This window comes from Erpetoichthys calabaricus, chromosome 6 (genome assembly GCF_900747795.2).
Source record: "Erpetoichthys calabaricus chromosome 6, fErpCal1.3, whole genome shotgun sequence".
Taxonomy (NCBI): domain Eukaryota; kingdom Metazoa; phylum Chordata; class Cladistia; order Polypteriformes; family Polypteridae; genus Erpetoichthys; species Erpetoichthys calabaricus.
In genome coordinates, this window is record NC_041399.2 from 184,548,526 (window position 1) to 184,560,288 (window position 11,763).

Below are 11,763 nucleotides of genomic sequence, written 5' to 3' on the forward strand. Positions count from 1 at the left end.
CCTGCACTCTTTTTTTCACCTCTCTTCCACAATCCCCATTACTCTGTACTGTTAATCCCAAGTATTTAAACTCATCCACCTTCGCCAACTCTACTCCCTGCATCCTCACCATTCCACTGACCTCCCTCTCATTTACACACATGTACAGTGATCCCTCGCTATATCGCGCTTCGCCTTTCGCGGCTTCACTCCATCGCGGATTTTATATGTAAGCATATTTAAATATATATCGCGGATTTTTCGCTGCTTCGCGGGTTTCTGCGGACAATAGGTCTTTTAATTTCTGGCACATGCTTCCTCAGTTGGTTTGCCCAGTTGATTTCATTGGCAGATGGCTGAGAAGCTATCCAGCTTACTTTCTCTCTTCCTCTCTCTCTCTCTCTCTCTTGCGCTGACGTAGGGGGGTGTGAGCAGGGGGGCTGTGTGCAGCTGCTTCCTGAAGGACAGGCTGCACGGAGCTTCGCATACTTAAAAGCTCAAAGGGCACGTATTGATTTTCTGTGGCTCTCTCTCTCTCTCTTCCTGCTCCTGACAGAGGGGGTGTGAGCTGCCGCCTTCAACAGCTTTGTACCGGCGGTGCTTCGCATACTTAAAAGCAAACAGCACTATTGATTTTTTTTTTGACTGCTTGCTTTGCACTCCTTTGAAAAGGAAGATATGTTTGCATTCTTTTAATTGTGAGACAGAACTGTCATCTCTGTCTTGTCAAGGAGCACAGTTTAAACTTTTGAAAAAGAGACAAATGTTTGTTTGCAGTGTTTGAATAACGTTCCTGTCTCTCTACAACCTCCTGTGTTTCTGCGCAAATCTGTGACCCAAGCATGACAATATAAAAATAACCATATAAACATATGGTTTCTACTTCGCGGATTTTCCTATTTCGCGGGTGGCTCTGGAACGCAACCCCCGCGATGGAGGAGGGATTACTGTATTCTGTCTTGTTCCTACTGACCTTCATTCCTCTCCTTTCTAGAGCATATCTCCACCTCTCCAGGGTCTCCTCAACCTGCTCCCTACTATTGCTACAGATCACAATGATATCAGCAAACATCATAGTCCACGGGGACTCCTGTCTAATCTCGTCTGTCAACCTGTCCATCACCATTGCAAATAAGAAAGGGCTCAGAGCCGATCCCTGATGTAATCCCACCTCCAACTTGAATGCATCCGTCACTCCTACCGCAGACCTCACCACTGTCACACTTCCCTCGTACATACAGTGGTGTGAAAAACTATTTGCCCCCTTCCTGATTTCTTATTCTTTTGCATGTTTGTCACACAAAATGTTTCTGATCATCAAACACATCTAACCATTAGTCAAATATAACACAAGTAAACACAAAATGCAGTTTGTAAATGGTGGTTTTTATTATTTAGGGAGAAAAAAAAATCCAAACCTACATGGCCCTGTGTGAAAAAGTAATTGCCCCCTGAACCTAATAACTGGTTGGGCCACCCTTAGCAGCAATAACTGCAATCAAGCGTTGCAATGAGTCTTTTACAGCGCTCTGGAGGAATTTTGGCCCACTCATCTTTGCAAAATTGTTGTAATTCAGCTTTATTTGAGGGTTTTCTAGCATGAACCGCCTTTTTAAGGTCATGCCATAGCATCTCAATTGGATTCAGGTCAGGACTTTGACTAGGCCACTCCAAAGTCTTCATTTTGTTTTTCTTCAGCCATTCAGAGGTGGATTTGCTGGTGTGTTTTGGGTCATTGTCCTGTTGCAGCACCCAAGATCGCTTCAGCTTGAGTTGACGAACAGATGGCCGGACATTCTCCTTCACGATTTTTTGGTAGACAGTAGAATTCATGGTTCCATCTATCACAGCAAGCCTTCCAGGTCCTGAAGCAGCAAAACAACCCCAGACCATCACACTACCACCACCATATTTTACTGTTGGTATGATGTTCTTTTTCTGAAATGCTGTGTTCCTTTTACGCCAGATGTAACGGGACATTTGCCTTCCAAAAAGTTCAACTTTTGTCTCATCAGTCCACAAGGTATTTTCCCAAAAGTCTTGGCAATCATTGAGATGTTTCTTAGCAAAATTGAGACGAGCCCTAATGTTCTTTTTGCTTAACAGTGGTTTGCGTCTTGGACATCTGCCATGCAGGCCATTTTTGCCCAGTCTCTTTCTTATGGTGGAGTCGTGAACACTGACCTTAATTGAGGCAAGTGAGGCCTGCAGTTCTTTAGACGTTGTCCTGGGGTCTTTTGTGACCTCTCGGATAAGTTGTCTCTGCGCTCTTGGGGTAATTTTGGTCGGCCGGCCACTCCTGGGAAGGTTCACCACTGTTCCATGTTTTTGCCATTTGTGGATAATGGCTCTCACTGTGGTTCGCTGGAGTCCCAAAGCTTTAGAAATGGCTTTATAACCTTTACCAGACTGATAGATCTCAATTACTTCTGTTCTCATTTGTTCCTGAATTTCTTTGGATCTTGGCATGATGTCTAGCTTTTGAGGTGCTTTTGGTCTACTTCTCTGTGTCAGGCAGCTCCTATTTAAGTGATTTCTTGATTGAAACAGGTGTGGCAGTAATCAGGCCTGGGGGTGGCTACGGAAATTGAACTCAGGTGTGATACACCACAGTTAGGTTATTTTTTAACAAGGGGGCAATTACTTTTTTACACAGGGCCATGTAGGTTTGGATTTTTTTTCTCCCTAAATAATAAAAACCATCATTTAAAAACTGCATTTTGTGTTTACTTGTGTTATATTTGACTAATGGTTAAATGTGTTTGATGATCAGAAACATTTTGTGTGACAAACATGCAAAAGAATAAGAAATCAGGAAGGGGGCAAATAGTTTTTCACACCACTGTATACTGTACAGCTCTTACGTACTTCTCTGCCACTCCCGACTTCCTCATACAATACCACAGCTCCTCTCGAGGCACCCTGTCATATGCTTTCTCCAGGTCCACAAAGATGCAATGCAACTCCTCCTGGCCTTCTCTAAACTTCTTCATCAACATCCTCAGAGCAAACATTGCATCTGTGGTGCTCTTTCTTGGCATGAAACCATACTGCTGCTCACTAATCATCACCTCACTTTTAAACCTAGACTACTCTTTTCCATAACTTCATGCTGTGGCTCATCAATTTTATTCCCCTGTAGTTACTGCAGTCCTGCACATCCCCCTTATTCTTAAATATCGGCACCAGTACACTTCTTCTCCACTCCTCAGGCATCCTCTCACTTTCCAAGATTCCATTAAACAATCTGGTTAAAAACTCCACTGCCATCTCTCCTAAACACCTCCATGCTTCCATAGGTGTGTCATCTGGACCAACGGGCTTTCCATTTTTCATCCTGTTCATAGCTGTCCTTACTTCCTCCTTGCTAATCCATTGCACTTCCTGATTCGCTATCTTCACATCATCCAACCTCTTCTCTCTCTCGTTCTCTTCATTCATCAGCCTCTCAAATTACTCTTTCCATCTGCTCAACACACTCTCCTCGCTTGTGAGTACGTTTCTATCTTAATCCTTCATCACCCTAACCTGCTGCACATCTTTCCCAGCTCGGTCCCTGTGTCTAGCCAATCGGTACAGGTCTTTTTCTCCCTCCTTAGTGTCCAACCTCTCATACAACTCATCATATGCCTTTTCTTTAGCCTTCGCCACCTCTCTCTTCACCTTGCGCCTTATCTCCTTGTACTCTTGTTTACTTTCTGCATCTCTCTGATTATCCCATTTCTTCTTTGCCATCCTCTTCCTCTGTATACTCTCCTGGTATTTCCTCATTCTACCACCAGGTTTCCTTTTCCTCCTTCCTCTGTCCAGATGTCAGGCCAAGCACCCTTCTTGCTGTCACCCTTACTACATCTGCTGTAGTTTCCCAGCTGTCTGGTAACTCTTCACTGCCACCCAGTGCCTGTCTCACCTCCTCCCTAAACTCAACCTTGCAGTCTTCCTTTTTCAACTTCCACCATTTGATCCTTGGCTCTGCCCTCACTCTCTTCCTCTCCTTGATCTCCAACATCATCCTACAGACCACCATCCTATGCTGCTTAACTACACTTTCCCCTGCCACCACTTTGCAGTCTTCAATCTCCTTCAGATCCACTCTTCTGCATAGGATGTAATCTACCTGTGTGCATCTTCCTCCACTCTTGTACGTAACCCTGTGTTCCTCCCTCTTCTTAAAATACATATTCACCACAGCCATGTCCATCCTTTCGTCAAAATCCACTATCCTCTGACTTTCTTCATTCCTCTCCTTGACACTATACCTACCCATCACCTCCTCGTCTCCACTGTTCCCTTCACCAACATGCCCATTGAAATCTGCTCCAATCACCACTTTCTGTCCCTTGGGTACACTGTTCATCACTTCATCCAACTCACTCCAAAAATCTTCTTTCTCATCCATTGCACACCCAACTTGTGGTGCATATGCACTAACAACATTCATCATCACACCTCCAATTTCCAGCTTCATAATCATTACTCTGCCTGAGACTTGTTTTACCTCCAAAACACTCTTGACATGCTGTTCCTTCAAAATAACTCCTACCCCATTTCTTCTCCCATCCACACCATGAAAGAACAATTTGAATCTACCTCTGATTCACCTGGCCTTACTCCCCTTCCATTTAGTCTCTTGCATGCACAATATATCAACCTTCCTTCTCTCCATCATATCTGCTAACTCTCTCCCCTTACCAGTCATACTGCCAACATTCAAAGTTCCTACCCTCAGTTCCACTCTCTTTACTATCCTCCTCTCCTCCTGCCTCCGGACACGTCTCCCCCCTCTTCTTCTCCTTCTTCTTCTTCGGCCAACAGTAACCCAATTTCCGCCAGCACCCTGTTAGCTAACAGTACTGGTGGCGGTCGTTGTTAACCCAGGGCTCGACCAATCCGGTATGGAAATTTGTATTGTTGTTCGCATATTGATTTGGCAAAATTTTATACCGGATACCCTTCTTGACGTATCTCTCCCCATTTATCCGGGCTTGGGACTGGCACGAAGAAACACACTGGTTTGTGCATCCCCTGTTGTTGGGTTGATAAACTTATACAGCAAATACATATAATTTAAGGTAAAAATAAATCAATTAAATTCCCACAATAATAAATTAAAACATTAAAACTAATAAGTAAGATATGTAAATACTGTCTAATAAAATGAAAATTGCATATACCGTACATTCATGCTTTGTGGTAAGTTCCTTTTTCACATCAATCATCGATACTACAACCTTCCTATTAGGCTTTGTTGCTTTTACACTGTTCTTGTATTCTATGGTTAATAGATAGGGTTTATATATATATATATATATATATATATATATATATATATATATATATATATATATATATATATATAAAAAACCCTAACTAAACACACCAAAAATAAAGTGAAAAAAGCACTGAAAACACACAAGCGTAATGCAAAAGATGCTTTCACAGCGAGAGTGAGAGATGATTTGGCTGCACAACAAATGACATTTACACTCACTGCGTAAACGCCACCTGTTTCTGCATTTTTTTCACTGTGTTTGCAGTTCTAACAAAGTAGCACCGTTCTAACTCTAGATCAAATTTCTTTCAGATTTAGTGTTCGAAGTTAGAATCGTTTGATGTACGAGGCATTTGCAAAAGTAGTCAGCCAGCTTGAAAGTCATCACGTCTTGCTTGGGCACTAAATTTTGATGGGTAACCTTCTTTACACAGTGACTGGGTTTTGTGAAGCACCTTCTGCTTCAAATAAAATACTTACTGGAGGAATTTGGGTATGTAGATAACCTTTGAAATCGAGAGAATGGCGATGATTGAATACTTCGGTAAGGTACAGTACATATTGGAGTTTTTTAAAGCTTTAAGTTTATAAACAGAAATGCTTTTTGTTTTCTTTCAGAAAAATATGCCTAAATTCAACAAAATTCCTTTCTACCTCCAACCTCATTCGTCTTCGGGAGCAAAAACACTAAAGAAGTAAGTTCAAGATATCTGTTTAAATGCTTGAGCCTCTATATATAAATGTTTTACTATGATTGTAATTTGGCTAACACCTTTCAGGGTGACATAACCTAAAATATGAATGCAGAAAATAATGTCCCATGTAAGTTGATACTGTTTTATTTTCTGCCTTTTTCCATTGTTTTCACTACTGGACAGATTAGTGTTACAATGTGCAGATTAGGGAATCCATTCCCAGATGAGTTTATCCATTCCTGGGAATTCGGGAATCCCGGGCTCCCGGGGATGACACAGTGCATGGGCATCTCACATGTGAACGGTTTTAGAACGAGCGACACTTATTTTTAATAAAACCACTGCAATATGTTGACACCTGCAAGCAGTTCATGCTGTCATATAAGTACATGTATCTAGTTAGTTGCGTTAATAAGAGCTTAGAAAGCACAACGTGTCGAGCGTGCGGTGGTCCAGGTGAGAGCGCACCTTCGTGCAGAGTACATCAGCCACTGAGAAAGCACACTCTGCCTCCACTGATGTAGGCGGCACAGTCATCAGATACTGATACACTTGTTCTAAACAACGCCCATGCTTGCCGTTGCTCTGAAACACCGCCGTTTCAGCTTTTACTGATGCATCCACTTTCTTGTCATCATTCTATGATGGCAAGTTTCTTAGCACGGATAATGCGGATGCAACAGACTGACGCATTGCAGTTTCAAGTTGCTGTTCAAAGCTGTCAACAGCACAGACGTCAATGAACTCTGCCCCATCCCGGCATTCGTGCGCTGCAGAGTGCAGACACCTCCCAGTCAACTGTGTTCAGTCAGCCGGGAGACTGACTGCTGCTGGTCTGTTGTTGACTGAATTAATCTGCAACACACTACACTGTGGGCCAAAAAACCGTGCCATTTAATTATTTTCAACTATAACTCTGTTATTTCTTGATTGATTTTTACACTTTTACACGCTATATATGCGAGCTTGGCCATTCCCGTTTTCCCGGGAATTCCAGCAGTTTCATTCCCGGGAATGAAAAATGTCTGGGATTCCCTAGTGCAGATAGTATGTGATTTAGAAATGGTGGACTAAGCTCTAAGCTGTCGAGTCTTTTTTTTTTTATAAAGTATAAATCTGTTTTAAAATTCATCCACCCTTGGTATGCAAAAGTGCAATTACAGTGTTCCTAGCAGACTGTAATATAATGGAGTTAGTGAAGAACTATGTCAGCATGCATCTACAAAGGGAGAAGGTAAAAGGTGATGACCACTCTGAAAAGAAAGAAGGCAAGAGGGTTTATTTTAACAAGAGTAATGTACCACATCTGCCCAATATTAATAAAAAAAATCAAGACTGGATCTCTGCGCAGTGAACTTTCTTTATCTAACACTAGCTGATTACCCAGTGGCTTCACTCACTGAGTGTAAGGGAAAAAAGTAAAATGTAGTATTTATAAAATAAGTTTGTTAATTACCAATGTTATTTTTGAACAAATAAAGAGAATTTCACAATAACATAGAAATTATATAAATATTAATTTTTAAGTAGTAAAACATTTTGATAAAAGAATTTGAAGAAGATATAAAAAGCGTATAAATTATTAAACAGTCAAACATTAACATTTAAGAAGTAAAGATACATTGAGTGCTACTGCAGTGGTTTCGAGCAAACTACCTGCTTGACAACCTTGCACTATGTGCCTGTGATTTAAGAGAAAAATTATTCTGAGAAATGTGGACGCTGCCTTTCCGTGTTTAACGGGCAGACAGTCCAAACAATTCCCAAGTCTAATACTTAACATGAAGAGGTCGGTACATCTTTTTAGATGTAAACCCTCCATCTTATTAAAAGAATTCATCACAAAAGCAACCTTGAATGTTGCGGGGATTTTAGTGACCTGAATTCATCTTAAGGGACAGTAAGTAGCCGTGCACCGCAATTTATCAAGAGAGTCCTGCTTCGATAGCGGCGCTTACACTTATTCGCAAAGATTTCCACTGTCCCAGGAGCCGACGGGGCACTTGAAGTGTGACAAACACTGCGAGAAGAGAGGACGCTGCCCGAAACTGGGAAGCTGCTGACCAGGAGGAAAAGCCCAACATTCCACGCCTCCCAGCGTCCACTTTGTTCTTACGACCCCTCGCCGCTGAAGGCGGTCTCGTCTTCACATTGTTTACAGCTCGGCGCAGTTGAAAAGTACAAAGACGCAAAGCTGTTTTGTTCTACTTCTAGTATCAAGTACTGCAAATTAAAAAAAAGTTACAATGTGGCAGTTTTCTCTGTGAGAACGCGCCTGGCGGCGGACGGCTCAGCGCTGCAGTCCAGAGAGGAGGGCTGGGAGAGGGCGATGTGGGGCACACTTGTATGGGATAGATCGGCGTGTTTGTGTTTACCACTTTTATGTAATTTCCATATTGCGTGGTCATACGACATTTCCGTTTCAAATGCGAAAGAAATTTTATATATATAGATTGCCATGCCCAGCATACGACTCATTGGTGGTAAAGCACTAGAACTATCTGATTCATTGCAGATTGTCTGTCTGTCTATATTGCCAAAAGTATTGGGAGACGCCTGCCTTTACACACACATGAACTTTATTGACATCCCGTTCTTAATACACAGGCTTTAATATGGAGTTGACCCACCTTTTGCAGCTCTAACAGCTTCATCTCTTCTGGGAAGGCTTTCCACAAGGTTTCAGAGTGTGTTTATGGGAATTTTTGACCATTCTTCCAGGAGAACATTTGTTAGGTCAGGCACTGATGTTAGACAAGAAGGTCTGGCTCACGGTGTTCGTTCTATTGGGTTGAGGTTAGGGATCTGTGCTGGCCAGTCAAGTTCTTCCACACCAAACTCGCTCATCCATTTCTTTATAGACCTTGCTTTGTGCACTAGTGTGCAGTCTATCCCCAAACTGTTTCCACTAAGAAATTGTCCAAAATGGCTTTTTATGCTGAAGTAATAAGAGTTCCTTTCACTGGAACTAAGGGGCCAAGCCCAATCCCTGAAAAACAACCCCACACCAAAAACCCACCAAACTTTACACTTGGCACAATGCAGTCAGGCAAGTACCGTTCTCCTGGCAACTGCCAAACCCAGACTCGTCCATCGGATTGCCAGACTGAGAAGCGTGACTCGTCACTCCAGAGGACACGTTTCCACTGCTCTAGAGTCCAGTGGCAGTGTACTTTACACCACTGCATCCGACACTTTGCATTGCACTTGGTATTGTAAGGCTTGGATACAGCTGCTCAGCCATAGACGCCCATTCCATGAAGTTCTCTACACACTGTTCTTCAGCTAATCTGGAGGCCACACAAAGTTTGGAGGTCTGTAGCTATTGACTCTGCAGAAAGTTGATGACTTCTGCATACTGTGCTCCTCAGCATGGGCTGTCCCCGCTCTGTGATTTTAAGTGGCCTACCACTTCATGGCTGAGTTGCTGTTGTTCCCATTTGTTGTAATACCACTAACAGTTGACCGTGGAATATTTAGTAGTGAGGAAATTTCACGAATGGAATTGCACAGGTGGCATCGTATCATGGTACCACGCTTGAATTCACTGAGCTCTTCAGTGCGACCTATTCTTTCACAGATGTTTGTAGAAGCCATCTGCATGCCAAGGTGCTTGAGTTTATACACCTGTGGGCATGGAAGTGATTGGAACCCCTGCAGGCAATGATTTGGAATGGTGTCTCAGTACGTTTGGCAATATCTATCTGTCTGTCTGTCTGTGTGTTGGAAAACGTCACAAGGATTCATTATATTGAACAGATTAAGTTCAAGTTGTGATTTCAAACATAGAGGACCGTAACTTAGTGACTCTGCTATAGTGGAGCAGTCCTTCTCAAGCTTAAAGAGACCCTGGTGCCCCAGATGATGTATCTTGTGTTGTTTTTTATCTTGCGTGTGTTGCACCTTACAGGGACCGACTCTCCGCCAGTGACATGCTCCAGGTGAGGAAGGTGATGGAGCACGTTTATGAGAAGATCATAAACTTGGACAATGAGTCACAGACAACAAGTTCCTCCAACAATGAGAAACCTGGAGAACAGGAGAAGGAGGAGGACATTGCAGTTTTGGCCGAGGAAAAAATTGAGCTGTTGTGCCAGGACCAGGTGCGTACTCCCTTTTATTCAATTCTCTGCTCACAGAGGTGTTAAAGTCCCATTGCAGTGCTGACTGACAGAGTTGCGTGAATGCAATCGTCTTTTTCTTTTAGGTACTGGATCCAAATATGGACCTGCGAACTGTAAAGCATTTCATCTGGAAGAGTGGTGGCGACTTGACACTTCATTATAGACAAAAGTCAACGTGAATAGCTTCAAGACGCTCTGACCCCATGAGACATTCATCAGTCACCCCCAGCCTGTACGTTTCCAGACGTAGACGCCCCATTAAACCCCGATTAAATGTGCCCTTCCGCGAATGGCTCTGGCCCTGTCCAGATGAGATCCTCTGTGTGGTTCCATTCCCACCATCCAGCAGAATTTGAGCCCACCAGTGGGCTGAATCAGAATGCAAAAGGAAAAAACAAAATTAAGGGAGGGCGTAAGATGTAACTGGGGCACAGACCGTGGGGAGTTCAGGTTTTGTGCTGTGTTACGCAGATGGATTTTCAAATATCTATATGAAGTTATGGACCGCCTATTTTTTGCTTTTTATTTTTATTTACAATGTGTTTGATTTTTTTTTTCTTTTTGTATGTTTCTTTTCTCCCCCCACCTTTTTTTTTTTTTTTTTTTAGGCATGTGTGTTTTGTGAGTCCCCATGCCGGATGTTTTGTACTCATCAGTGCTCACTTTGTGATGTGATCGTAAATTGCACGCAACTCTCTTTTTCAGTACATTCCAGACACGAGGCGTTTGCTTCCAGTGATGTGTGGCAACAGCAGAGACCAAGAGGTAAACATTAGAAGTCCCACTTGTAGAAGCGCATTGTTTTCATTTTTGATTCCACTTTATCATTCTTTAAGCCATTATGATTTGTTGTCTTTCAATTCTTTATTTTCTGTGACATGTATGTGGCTTCAATTCTGACAGGACGGGCGTAAGCAGATTAATTGAAGTTCTTATTTTTTTTTCTGTTATGACAATTTTAGATTCAGTTATAAGTATTGCACATTTTCCATTTTGAGGCCATAGTAATTTTTGTTGTGTATTTTTATGCTCTTTTGTAAATTGCCAGAACTTCAGAGGCCACAGGTTAAGGAAGCGATCTTCCGTTTTCATTTTAGCTTTTTATTTTGTAGCATTTCTGGATTGTGTTTTTTCACATTTTCCATTCAAACCAAACGGTACTGTATGCCCGTTCTAAACACATGAGGTTCTTTATAGAAGAGGTGCTCCCTTATGTTTTGTACATTTCTGTTACTATGACCTCAGGATGCTGCCTTCACCTACCGTGACTCGTTCCCACTGCTCAGACCTTACCTTCAACACAACATGGGTTTGGCAGGCATCCTAAGAATGACTTGCAGGAGACCACCCTCCTCGCTTTTTTTGTTCTCAAGCAGTGCAACTTTATTGTGCTTGGCAAATAAAACAAAAATCAAAAGACAATGGAAATTTGACTGCACAGTAATGTAGTCAGTGGAAAAGCTCTGGCGTATTTTTCACAGTGGAGGACAAAATGAAACTGCTATGACATTAATCTGAAATGAGACAAATCTCTTTAGTTAGTTGTACAAGCTGTATATGAGATCCAGGGGGAACATGTAAAGCTGCCATATCCAAAATTCCTGTACTATTTAAGTTCCCCTTATTGACTGTAACTATATCTGTAGTATATTTTGGTTTACTATATACTAAATAAATTGAACAATAAACATGA

At 42.2% G+C, this 11,763-nt stretch overlaps 1 protein-coding gene across 1 annotated transcript in view; it reads left to right on the forward strand.

The window, feature by feature from the left end:
* The window catches only part of wdr48a (WD repeat domain 48a), a 60,899-nt gene extending 49,136 nt beyond the window's left edge, over positions 1–11,763 (forward strand). The window contains exons 17-19 of the mRNA XM_028804166.2: positions 5,870–5,946; positions 9,857–10,049; positions 10,154–11,763. Of these exons, the coding sequence (XP_028659999.1) occupies positions 5,870–5,946; positions 9,857–10,049; positions 10,154–10,249 (366 nt within the window). The 3' untranslated portion in view covers positions 10,250–11,763. The remainder of the gene's footprint in view (positions 1–5,869; positions 5,947–9,856; positions 10,050–10,153) is intronic.